Below are 14,282 nucleotides of genomic sequence, written 5' to 3' on the forward strand. Positions count from 1 at the left end.
CATGTTCTATATCTTTTACCTGGAGTGTTTTTATTAATTAAGTCTTGTTATATTACTATGCTCAGCATACATGATGTAACCTGTTTTGTGTATTATGCTGGATGTACTGTATTTGTATAACTTGATGTTAGAGCTTTTCTCCCCGGGCCTCCGCTGAAAATGGACCTGGTCCAGTCGGAATTTCCCGGTTAACAAATGTAAAATAAATAAAATAAATAAATAAATGATTGGCAGTAGATTTTTACATGCTGGCTTGCCGGGCCTAACGCACAACCTTCAACGAAGGAATGCCCATTCACGCATGTCGACACACAGAAGACGCTCTAACTGAGAATCGAATCGGCAAGGTCTAACTGTGAGGCGACAACACTACCACAGCACCACCACCGCAGCCATTTATAGGTCACATTAAAGGTGGGAAAAGTTTTGAAATTATGTATTGTGGTCTCATTTTTTATATCACAAAACCTAGCATTTTAATAGGGGTGTGCACACTTTTTATATCCATCCTATTTATAGCATAGAACTAGTTCTGACTAACACATAAATGAGGTTCAGTCAGGGAAACAGAGGCAGCTGTGTTTCAGATGGTGTGTTTGGACAACACTGTTTCACAGTCCTGCCACTCTACTGTTTCACAGTCCTGCCACTCTATCTCAACGGCATGAGAAAACACCACCATTTTCTTATGTCTAACACGAGTAATATAGATTGAAATGTATTCTGAGAAGAAGGAATGAAAGCAAGAAGACAAGCTCACAGTACCAAGACAGGTCTCCCATCATCCGCCACAATGAGGGAAACACATCAAAACTGTAAAACAACGATACATTGAAATAAATGTTTTTTTTTTTTTTTTTAGTTTTATGGTGTAGTTTTCCTTTAAGCAACCGCCACGCTGTTATGCAATCCTCTAAGCTTTGCAGTAAAAGCTTTCTGAATAATTTAACATAGTTTTCTATAACACGTGATACCATATAAACGAATGTTTTGCTGACCTACGGAAAGCGCTGCTTTTCAGATTCCGGCAGCTTTCTTTCAGTAGTACTTCGGAACTGTTCTTTGACAATGCTGATGTTGCTGATAGGAAAATTCTAATGGTAGTACATCTGACGCCGTTATGCTTCAGGATGGAAGCCTAGTGAGGGAAAAATACATCAAAGGGAACTAAACCCTTCGCAGTTAACTGGTTTCTGAGTAACGACAGAGCAGATTCAGTTGTCAATTTATTAATGGTGTTTAGGTGACTATCGTCAGCACAGTATGGCGGAAAGCATTGTAAGTGATCGCTTTTAGTATTTGTAGCTTGTCTCTGTGGCCTTTTGTTTCTCAGGACTGTAGCTCTTTAAACCTTAGTGGCAGTTCAGCCTGTTTGTTAACATCTCCTTGGTGTAGTAACTGTGAGAAGCACTTCACAAGTTGAGCCTCTTTCTTTTCTTTGATTTTGTCATGTCTTGTATGTATGCTGGCCTTTGCAGTTGTTGCTGTAGTGCTTTTCTCATATGTCTGCCAACTTTTGTCTGGATTTGGGTTGGGTAGTATTGCGGCAACGATGAGGCAGCACTTTTTAGTTTTCCTCAGCTGTCCTGACTTTGACAGTTTGACTCCGTTACAATGACAGCACTGCACGGAAACGGATTATTATGGTGTGAAACACTACACAAGGAAACATGTAAATTAAATGAAGATTACACACTTGTCTTTATCATCTCAAGTGAATGAAAGGGCGTCTTGAACAGAACACTGGTGCTGCATTACGTCAGATGCTTAACTCTTTGTAAATTGTAAACTAATATTTTCATGGGCAGGGATTACTTTCTAATGGTTTTGTTAAATTTTTAAATAATTATGTTGGTCATAGTATTTGGTAATCCCATCCCTTATGTTGTTGTCCTAGCGGAACTTCGTGGACAGGTTTTTATTTGCTACAGAAACATGGAATTTGTAATTGCTCCGCCTTCACAACAGTTTGGCATTTTGGAGCTTACAGTAGATTAAAACATCAGAATGTGACAGTTAAACGAATACGTTTGGGTAGAACATGCTTTAGTTTTTAAGTATTTAATCATGGCTGATACTATTTTAAACTGAAAATACTGAAGAGTTGAAAATAACTTTAAATGTTGTTGCTACATATATAGTACTGCTATTTTTATAGTGTTGATGTGTTGTTGAGGACAGAAAAAATGGTGTACCGTACATTTAGTATTCTGCCATTTATCACGGAGCACTGACTTTTTAAGCATATTTTTTCTCTGTACAGTTTTTGTGTTATTGATTTTTACTTTTCTGCATTGCATTCACATTATGACCAGTACTTTAGCCATTTTGTAGTGTGTATGTCAGAGCGCGCGTTATGTATGACTGTATGTGCGCGCGTCTGATAATTCATCAATACTTTTTTTTTCTGCAGTAGAGGAACTGGATTGTATATTAAGACCAAAGACCGGTATGTGCAACTCCTTATGTTTGTACTCTTTCGACTTTATAATAATTTCTTAACTTTACTTTGATATAACGTGTTAATTTTAACCACAGTCCGAGCCAAACACAAAAATATACAAAATTTACATATTGACATAATGATATTACGAAATGCTTTCTTTACATTATTTAGGTTTATGACGTTAATAACATAGTAAATAAAACACGCAAGTAATGAATAATATGTAATACATTAATTTATGGTGAACATACTTCTCAACTGTCGCAATTTTGTCCTCCTAAAACTTGCATTTTTGGGGGAGAAAATGTGGCGGTGTTAAGTCAATAAGTGCAGGGTGTTTAGTAATTTAATCTGCTCTAGGCAATTGGCATAAAATGGTTGAGATCCCACCGTATTTACAAACGGGATATTTATCAATCGAGTACAAATAAATGAAGCTAAAGCATTATTGTCCGTACAAACTAATAATTCAAAACTGTTGTGAGCCTTCATCAATAACCTCTTAAATACAGGACAAGCCACGCAGCAAACAAACAGAAAAAAATAGGCAACGGATGTAGTGCTTACTTTCATTAGACCATGCAGTCATTAACCAAAAACAAGTGACTAATTCCCTGCTCAGTCAAATAACCTCCTTCAGCATTTCTCTTTCCAACCAGTTCCTACTGATGTCATCAAAACACACCTCAAAAATTAAAGCCCATGACAATCTACATGACGAATATCTAAAATAGCAGCTGAGGGTATTGCATATAGAGTTTCAGTTCTCAGAAATGGATCCATATCTGAAAATAAAGTTCGTTTTGAAGAAAAATCATTCATTATTGCACTACCCAAGAGGAATCAATACAGAGCTTTCAAACTATAGACCAATTGCCATTGAGCTTCCTATCAAAAATGTTAGACAGAAAAATGTATTTATTTTATTAACTAATAGATAACCAAGTTCTGCTTTCATCCCATTCTGACTTCCATCCTCATCACAGCACAGCTGCTGCCTTGCTGAATTTATAATATTGTCAACACCCACAGAAATGCTGGAAGTCTAGTCTCCGCCATCTTCCTAGACTTGATCAGAAGCTTTTAATACTCTCTCCCACCAGAAACCCTTGCGTAAACCCTCATGCTTGGAGCTCACCAACTCTTCACTACAGTGGTTTCATAGCTACTTCTCAGTCAAAGCACAAACAGTAAAATAGAAAATAGATTGTCTCCACCTCTTTTCCCATAACGGTTTGTTCTCTAAAGGATCTACACTAGGCCTAATACTTGTTAACATAGTCATCAATGACGGCTACAAAAAGTACAATAAGCTGATGACTTGACCCTAATTTGCTCTGGCAATCGCTCTCTAAATTCCAGACCTTGCACAAAAGTCCTTATCTTTTTGAAACATGGCTGTATAATTCACAACTACTTCTAAGCCTTAAAAACTCTTAATTACTGTTCACCCCAAAACACACCTCTGCGAAAGCAACACTATTCTTTATCATCTCTGCCAGTGACACCATGATAGGACAAGTAAACCACACAAGATTAGTGTCCTTGAAGACAACTAGTTGAAATCTGACTGTTGTGTCACATGGTTAAACTCATCAAAACGTAAGTACATTATATAGAGTAAAAATCTATCCCATTGATGGCTAGAAGTCCTATAGCATCTTCTTTCTTATTGCCATCTCTCTTGTATGCTGCCCCAATCTTTGCTAAACTTTAGCTCTTGTGAGTGTCCAAACTTTAGACAAATTTGGAGTAAATTCTAAACACACCACTCACCGTCTAGCCCTCAGAAAATTAGTTTCGTTAAATACCACGTCACTTAGCTCTTTAACTACAATACGTATACTTATCTACGAGCCAGAAAGTTGCCCAGCCCTTAAACTTAATACAGCACTACTCCCACAGTAGAATGTTACACTCTAGAGAAAAAGCACTCATAATTACAACTACATAATCTAATACTGCAAGTGACTGAACTAAAACATCATCTGACAGATCAGTGGATCTACTCCTGTACATCTCCAGGATAAATGCAACTGTTTTCTTCTGCTTGCCATATTATCAGTTAATTTCTCTTCACTCAGAATTCTATACTCCGCAACCAGTATTCAGCAATAAATAAATAGTTTTGCTAGCATCTCCCGAATGTATACATTATTTTGTGACATTGCTCATCCTTCTGTTCTATACTTTAATCTTTTGATAGCCGTATACAATTTTCTTAACCTGGTTTTCGACTCAACTACAATATTAATTTGCAAGTCAAAATCAGATGATCGGTTATCTATCTGAAAAAACAAACACTAGTACACCTTTTCAGATGCTCAATTTTCAGCATTTACTAATGCTTTTTTTTAATACTGAAGTAGTTTCTTCTTATGAATGTAATTAGCAAAAGTATCTGTAATTGTTGAGGTATATTATCCAATGTTTGTTACATATATTACTGAAAGTCTGTTTTAAAATATGTATAGTATGTTAAAAATGTTCTTCTTGAACCTCCTCTGAAAAGGGGTTTTTGACTAAACACAGCTGGACAAACCCAGTAAATAAAACTAAAGAAAATTCTCAGTCTTTTTCATGGACAAGTATATGGTTTTGCAGCAGAGTCCGTATTTTTAGATGGCTTGATACTGAGAGAGAGAAATCACTTAATAACTACTTGTTCTGTAGTCTAATTAAAATGTTAACATTAGAACAGGCACTCTAGACTTGAGGAGTCTGTCTAGGCACAATTTGTGGGCAGAATTTGGGAATTGTTCTAAGAGTTGTAGTTGTAATGTAAGAGTACTTAGTAAATTTTGTGTATGTGTAATATGTAATCAGCCAGCTGTTAATGTTAAGTGATGGAGTCTTTTTAAATATCTTGGGGTCACACATGTTTTGAGGATGTAAAGTACATTAAAGAGAGGCCATATTCTGGTTGTGGCCTTGGCTCACAGTCTCCATAGGTGCTTGATAATTTTAGACTATTTAGCATTATCAAAGCTGATTCTTTTCTGATCACTGGTGGAAGGGTTGGAGCTCTCCATATTCCAGTGTGCCCGAATTTCCCTTATTTGTAAGGGAGAAGGTAGAGAAATAACAAGAAGTGATGTAAGTGGTTAATTTTGCTGAATTTGTATTTATTTCATTATGGAATGTTGATTTGTAGAAATATTGATTATGGCCTTAATGAATGTAAATTTTGTCATGCATGTTGCCCAGCACTGAAGAAATGGGGAGAGCTTGCATTATTTGCCAACTAAAGGTGTGTGTTTTTTTTTTTTTTTTTTTTTTTTTTTTTAAGAAAAGTTTAGGCGGGAGCTTTCCTGTCTCAGGAAACGAGGAAAAGTTGTGTCTGAGTGTGTAAACACATCAAAACTAATATAAAAGAAAAAGCATGCTAACTTGTGCACAGTTACAGACATACATCACATAAATTATTTTATACAATTCAGTCCAGTGTTAAGTAAATTAAATTTCTGCTTTCCCTTAAACCTCACTCCTCCTCCAAAACATTATTCTGCATGCATTGTTCCCACAATTTTTTTTCTGTGTAATTTGCTCCTCCCCATTTCTGAAGATGCCAACTTCCGGTTCTTTATCTCTGTTACAAAAATCAGTACTTATAATACAGCAGGTTTAGACTTTGATTACCATTTTCTAGTAATTGCTGCTTGTTTTTGGAGTAGCCACCAAAATTAAACTTTACAAGAAATTACTGTGTCTAGGGAGTTCAGATCCTGTATCCCTGTTCAAAAAAAAATAATTTCTTTAGTTGTACCTATTTGCTCACCCAATACTTCTGACAGAGTACTCTGTAGGGAATTGTTAGTCGGACAACTCATTACACTCCAGAAACATGTTACCTCTTTATTCTCCATCACACCTCCAACATTTGGCATCTACCCAAGAAAAAAACTCTTGTTGCCTGTTGGGGTATAGCAATGCTTATGCAAACTCTTCTAAGCAAAAATTCTTAATCTTCTAGACTTCACATATTTGGGAACCATACATATGTCCTCCCATTGTTTCCTTGTGGATCGCTTTTTCTGTCTCTCATCTAATCTTTTCTAACCTTCTCTGATTCCTATAGTTATTGAGCAATGTTTATTATGCCCTATTAATTATCCCTTTTTTAAGCCATGGATAATATTGTCTTGAATTGATGCAAAGAAAGAAGGCATGTATGACTGAAGCTGTACTAATCGCCATATTATCTGCATGCAGCAGAAGTTGTGTATTGAGTGTTCATAGGCAATAAATTAAATAAAAATGGCCAGTAGATCAACCCTGACCCATGTCGAGCACCCATATAAGTGATGTATAATCGTATGCAGATGATGTAATTCCAATTATCATTTCAAAGATGTGTGTTTGATAGCATGAGAACCAGGTTAATGCACTAGTAACAAAACTAATGTCCTCCATTATTTGTAATATAACTGTGACATCAGAAGAATCAAACTAATTTGGCAAAGCAACAAATAGACAATTGTAAGCATTTTCTTATCTCTTGTTACACAGAATTGTGCCTTTTAACATTCAGATTGCAATAGGTCAATAATTGGAGACAGAGGACCAGTCAACTTGGGTATAAGGACCACAAGAAAATACTTTTGAAGCCCAAAAAGTAGTCTCCTATAAGGAGGAAGGTTTTGAAATTAAAACACAATTTTTAGTGGTGCTTTGCTATAAGTTGTACACATTTTAAGAAACTGGTCTTTATGCTAGACATTGGGTAATAACAACATTGCTAGATTAAAAACAGAGGAACAAGGGGCCAATATCTATAATACTAATTAGACCATAGTGTTGAAATGCTGATAAATTCCTTAAAACAGTTTGTTAGTAATATGATATCTTATGCAGATTGGTTGGAGGCAAAAGTGTTAAGTGTCTGTTACTACCAGCCAAGTGATTAATTTCTTAACCAGAAGAGTTTCAGAATACCGGCGAGATGTGCAAATTTGTAAGATACATTGATGGATAGTCTTAATTCTAATCCTGGAATGGGAATGCAGAGTTATTAGGGTATTCCTTCCATTTGGTACATTTGAAATTTCTAAGATTTATAGGTTGTAGTTCTGGTGAATCTATTATTTGTCTACCTTCCTTTCTTGGTATAGATTCATGGGTTTGATAGTTGACTGTCAAGCTTACAACTTGGTGGCCTTCATCAAGAACCTTAATTTTTGCAACTCCATGGTGGTATTGATTTCTGTGCATGTACACCTACAGATGTATATGTGGTGCAGACCTGTGCTGTATGACCAACGTGCAGTTCCACATTTGAAAATCATAAAACCTGTTTAGCAGGAGAGCACCGCTTCCACTGCACTAAAAGTGTGAGAGTCTTGTTCACTACCCCCATTAATCATGTCCAAGATAGCTGTTTTCCCTTTTCTCGAAGTAAAAAAGAAAAGAAAAATCCTCCTGACACTGCGTCTTTTTAACATGCAAAACCTGGGAATCGCACTTCAGCCATGTTGCCCAGCAGTGATCAGTCAGTAAGCATGTCATTTGCCACATTGCCTTAGAAGAGCTAACATGATCAAACTGGCCAGCTGGGCTAAGTTGGGGTAAGAGCTGACTGCTGAGCTGTGTTGCCAGAGGGTGGATTATTGGGGCACATCACAGTACTCGAGGCTTGGTGAAAAACTGTTATAGCAGACCCTGAAGATTTAATTATAAAGTATTTTGGGTGATGCACTGAAGTTCAGTGTCATGAGAGCAGGTGATGATGACATAAAGAGTACGAGGAATAAATTGAGTGCTAAAATTGCAACATCCCTTTAGATCATAAAGCTGCTGCATTTAAGGATGGGTTTTTGCAGTTTGTAGAAAGAAAAAGAATGTATATTTATCATATACAATAAACTATATTTAAGATTTTCATGATATTGAAATTTTTTATTGATTAAACACGTGACTCAAACGTAAGTGACAAGGCTGGATACTGTTAATCCAGATTGGTTTACTTACCAGATTAACCCTTTCTGTGGAACTTTTTATAAGAATTTCACAGAATGACAGAATGACTGCTAATTTAGATTACATTAGTTTGTTAATAAAAGGAAATATAACAATTTGCGGAAAAGTAGAAGTGCTAGGAACCCTTATTTTGTATCGGAAGGAATAACAATAGGTTTCAAAAATATTTGTGTTTTCTGTCATCCTAGATGTAGGTAAATGATTTGAGTTAATAGTATTTGAAACAGTGCTATGAATCTTTGTGTTAAAAGGACATTATGATAATAAAGCTGTTTGAAATCTGGTGATCATCTGATCTACAAAAGCAGTTTAGATATGCTTATATTCACATGACTGCTTCTAGAGGAGGAAGAAGGTAAAAAATTGAAATGTTGGGACCTGCTAAGGTGAGTCCTGAAACATTGAGACTGAATGGCCAAAAGAAAAGACTTGTGTATACCAGGTCAGAGATGGCCATTTCTGTGAATATTCCCCTTTTTCTAAGGTATGATTATCTTAGAGTTAGTGTATATAGAAAATCCTTAACACAAGAAACTGTCATCATGGGTGACCTTAACATAGACTGGTTAGACTGCAACTTCCCACACCCCAAAAACAGCATAAATCTGCACGGCTTTAACCAACTCATCCAGTCAGCCACCAGGTTTAATAAGACATCTAACAAACAGTCCACTTTGGACTGGATGCTAACAATAAACCAGCCCTCTACTCTCATGCTGACTATTTACCAGATAGTTTCAGTGACCACTTCTCAACATATGTCATTAGGAAAAGAACTAATACACCAAAACAGACCATCTTTGTACAAATAAACACCTGAATCCCAACAAATTAACAGACATACTCCACTGTAACTGGTCACCTTTACAACAGCTTCCCCTACAGGAAGCTATGGACTATTTCAACTCCAGCTTCCTTGCCATACTAAACTTATAAGCCCCCTACAGATATATTCCTGCCAAATCCAACTATGCCCCATGGTTAACAAAGGAAACCCAAGCTTTACTAAAATCCAGAGAAAGGCCTGGACAGTTTGGAATAAAACAAGGTCACAACCCAACTTAAAATCTTACAAAGAACTTGGAAATAAAGCAATGAAACAAATAAAATAGGACAAAATTAAGTACTACACTGAAATCCAATCTAAACATCATAAAAATCCACAAAAGTTCTGGTCAGCTATAAACAATATGCTACTGCCAGGTAAAATCAATACACCCCCACCTACCACTACTAATACTTCAGACAGCATTGCCACTCAATTTAACAGATATTTTACTGAAACCATCTTAGCACTGTCAAACAAGCAACCACCCCCTACTAATAAAACCACCACTCCCTCTCTCTCTATCACATCATCCTTCTCCCTGCAAGCTGTACCTACTGATACAATCAGGAAACTGCTAAAAAAGTTAAAACTCAACACTAGCAGTAGACAACTTACCTGCCGAGTACCTCAAACCAACAGCAGATGGAATAGCATAGCCTCTGTCAATACTAATAAATAGCTCCGTAGCTGAACAAGTCCCTCCCATTTGGAAAACCTCCTACATTATCCTTTGTCACAAAGGTGGCTCTTCAACTGACTTCACTAACTATTACCGTATCTCCATTGTCTAAGATCCTAGAGAGGGTCATTCATATGCAAGTCTCAGAATATCTGTATACTAAAACTTGTAACTAAATCTTGTAACTAGCATGGCTTCCGACAATTCCACAGCACATCTGCTGCCCTACTGTCATTTACTAACAGTTAACTACTACAGGAACAAAAATAATTATGTATCCTCTTAACTTCCTTGACTTATCAAAAGCTTTTGACATGGTTTCTCGCTCCACATTTCTCATCGTCCTCCAACCTAAATTTCTGCAACTCTGCTCTTAACTGGTTCTTGGAGTACTTTACTGGATGTCAGCAAGCTGTTTCTTGGCAACACACCCTATCACCCCTTCTGCCAGTAACACTAGGAGTCCCACAAGGTTCTATCTTAGGTTCACTTCTGTTCTCTCTATTTACAAATGACCTCCACCTGTCGGCCGCACAGTTTACACTCCTCCAATATGCAGACAACTCAACAATAATATGTGCTGCTTCTTCACTGCCCCAGCTACAGAAACTAAGACAAAATTCCTTTCATGCAGTCGAGTCCTGGCTCACAAACGCTCAATTAATACTCGACCCTAATAAAACCAAACTAATGATCTTCCATCCTACCAAAGTAGCCTCTCCCACCAATACGTTTGCCATCACCTCACCAAATAACACTATTATATCTCCATCCCCAATACCAAACTTTTAAGAGTTGATCTTGACTGTAGGCTTAAGTTCGACAATCGCATTTCCCAAACTGTAAAAAAAAGTTCATAAAAAACTAGGTACACTTTACAGAAATAAACATTACTTTACTTTTAGTAAAACTACTAGGATTGCTATTGCCCAATACCACCTAATCTCCACCCTGCTGTACGCAGCTCCTATACTCACTAATCTTTAAAAATCTGACGTACTAAAACTTGAATCCCTGCCAAAACAAAATAGCCAGATTTGCCACTAACCTACCAGCTAGAAACCGTCATTGCCATGCACTCAAGCAAGTCAACTGGGTAGAACTCCCCCCAACTACTACACTACATTTAGTTAACCATGGGCCACAAAATCCTCTCTGAATCCGAAAAAACACGAGTTCTGCAAACATTAGTCCAGCCTTGTACCACTAACAGAACCCTAGGCTCCACTAATAAAGTAATAAAAATCAATGCAGCTAAAAATCAAACGGGAGATTCCCTCTTCTCAAATCGCATAGGTAAAATCTGGAATGAACTACCTGATAACATCACTACCATAGTATCACTAGTACAATTTAAAACGACTCTGAAAGCTTACCTGTTAAACAGATGGCTGTGTCCCTGCTCTACTCCTAACATTCACCCCCTCTGTCACTGCCCTTATCACTACTCTTGTTTTATCTAACACCTCTTCACCAATCTTTTCCTCTGTCTACCCTACAGAACTTCTAACAAAGCCTACTACTCATTCACTCTATTCCTGACACAAGGAATTCTCCTATCTAAACGATTCATTTGCCCACACGTGTAGTTTATGGTAAAAGATTCACTATAAAGTAATGTGAATGTTTAACAACGTTTATCCCTGTAAATATTAAATACGATTGTCTAATGATTGTAAATATGAATGTTCACAGGAAATGTATATTGACTGACCTGCTGCACTGGAATGACAATGTAATTCAACCTGTCTCTGACATTGTCATGTAATAACTTTGTAAGTCCATGTTAACATTTTAACATACTCTGTATCTTGTTGTACTGCTTGTTTTATGTGGAGCTTTTCTCCCTGGGCCTCCGCTGAAAAAGGACACGTGTCCAGTCGAACTTTCCTGGTAAATAAATGTAAAATTAATTTAAGTTCACGGGGTGTGGGGGCTCACTGGTCACATAAGGGGGTGCAAGTGTGCTTGCCCCCCCCCTGCAAAAAAAGGAGAAGAGAGATGTGGGTTTGAGATTTGCTGTTTTCCTGAATTTGTGATTTTTTTTTTTGCTCTGTCTGCACAGGAGGGAGGGTTTAGTATAATGGCTGAGGTCTTCATCTGACAAGATGCAAGGTACAGGGTTTAATTTGACCACTGGGTATTGTCTAGGCTTGTAATGGTCTACAGACTGATAGCCTAGTATTAACCTATTATTAATGACTTGATGGCCGTCTGTGTTATGAGTACAGACATTTAAATAAGGAGCTTGGGCAGAATATTTTAAACCTGATCATTTTAACTGTTCTTTGCAAAAGTTAGAAGATGTAATTTTAAAGTATTGCCTGCATAAAGGTTGGATTTAACATTGTACTAGTCATTGCAATTGGAATATATATATATATATATATATATATATATATATATATATATATATATATAGAGAGAGAGAGAGATTTTATATATATATATATATATATATATATATATATATATATATATGTCTCGAGATAGATATATCTATCAATATATATATATCCATAGATAAACATATATCTATATCTCGATATAGATATTATACATATCGACATATATCTATATCTACATATAGATACAGATATGTATTAAATACAGACAGATAAATCTATTTAGATATATCTATTATATATACATACATATCGATAGATATATATCTATAGATAGATATAGACAGAGAGAGATATCTATATATATATATATATATATATATATATATATATATATCTATATATATAGATATCTCTCTCTGTCTCTATCTATAGATAGATATATATGTATGTATATATAATGTAGCTATATCTGTCTGTATTTAATACATATTATCTATATCTAGATATATGTCGATATGTATATATATATATATATATATATATATATATATATATGTGTGTGTATATATATGTGTATATATATATATATATATATATATATATATGTGTATATATATATATATATATATATATATATATATATATGTATATATATATATATATATATATATATATATATATATATATGTGTATATATATATATATATATATATATATATATATATATATATATATATATATATATATGTGTGTATATATATATATATATATATATATATATATATATATATATATATATATATATATATATATATATATATATATATATATATATATATATATATATATATATATATATATATATATATATATATATATATATATATATATATATATATGGGTCTCTCTGTCTCTCTCTCGATAGAGATATATATAAAGAGAGAGATATAGATATTGGTTCATAGGTTAGTACTAGGCTGTCGGCCCTAGGGCCTATACAAGCCTAGTCATAAGAATTCCCTGGCTATTTCTTCCCACACTATTTAGTTCCCTGGGCCCCTTTCTAGCAGGGCGACTGTCGTGAGCCCCGGGGAGAATTTCCTTTCTCCCATCCAGTCGTCAAGGTTACCTTCTGAAGAGGACCAAGGAGGCAGTCTGCTTGACATGTATCAGCAGTCTATCTATTTATTTATTTATTTTTATTGTGATGACCAGGTTTAGATCCCTGGAGCGTGTGGCTCTGATGGATTGGGATTTCTTTAAGTGTAGCATGTCCAACAGCTCTGGTTTGACATGGCCTTGTATGTTAAGCAGAGATCGCCTCTGAGTAGACTATATGCGAAGAGTATAGCTGGAGTTTTTTAAGGCGGTCAGCATAGGGCATCTGCTTTAAGCCTGTGATTCTTTTAATGAGGTATTTCTGCGGCCTTTCCAGTTGTTGCAGATGACTTGAGAGGTACATACCAAATGGGGCGTTATGTTCTATAATGGGTCTAATGAGGTATGACTACATTTGGGACAATGTCCTTCATTTTTCTGGATGAAAAGCCCTTGGTGATGAGGTTTGCCACATAGAAGGATTTCCTGACTCTTGTGGCGATGTGGTTATTGAAGGTGATAACACTGTCCTCCTGTGTCTCTAAGTCTCTTATCTCACTTTTGGTGTTTAGTGTACTGCCACCTATGTGGTAATTCACGAGTACATGTTTTTTCCCCAAAGGGGATAACTATACATTTGTTGGCATTGAGCTTGAGCCCATGGCTCTGGCACCAAGCATCTGTTTCTGTAAGGCCCTTTTGTAGAGTATCCACATCATTTGGGGATTCAATAATTGCTTCCAGATTGCAGTCATCTGCGCACTTTGTTAGCCAGAGTCCCTTAGTGCTGGCCTGTACTTCAGAGAAGTAGATGCCAAACAAGAGCGGTCCCAGGCTGAACCCCGAGGTACTCCACTTGTCAGTTGTCTGGAGCTGGATTTGGAGTCAGCTACTTTTTACAGTGTG

The 14,282-nt window shown here is 36.1% G+C and overlaps 1 protein-coding gene across 1 annotated transcript in view; it reads left to right on the forward strand.

Annotated features, from left to right (window-relative positions):
* Positions 1 to 1,008: 1,008 nt before the first annotated feature.
* Positions 1,009 to 14,282, forward strand: part of NPLOC4 (NPL4 homolog, ubiquitin recognition factor) — a 1,702,928-nt gene continuing 1,689,654 nt past the window's right edge. Inside the window, exon 1 of the mRNA XM_044085045.1 lies at positions 1,009 to 1,278. Coding sequence (XP_043940980.1) covers positions 1,264 to 1,278 — 15 coding nt within the window. The 5' untranslated portion in view covers positions 1,009 to 1,263. The remainder of the gene's footprint in view (positions 1,279 to 14,282) is intronic.

This window comes from Protopterus annectens, chromosome 10.part0 (genome assembly GCF_019279795.1).
Source record: "Protopterus annectens isolate FY-2018-M chromosome 10.part0, PAN1.0, whole genome shotgun sequence".
Taxonomy (NCBI): domain Eukaryota; kingdom Metazoa; phylum Chordata; order Ceratodontiformes; family Protopteridae; genus Protopterus; species Protopterus annectens.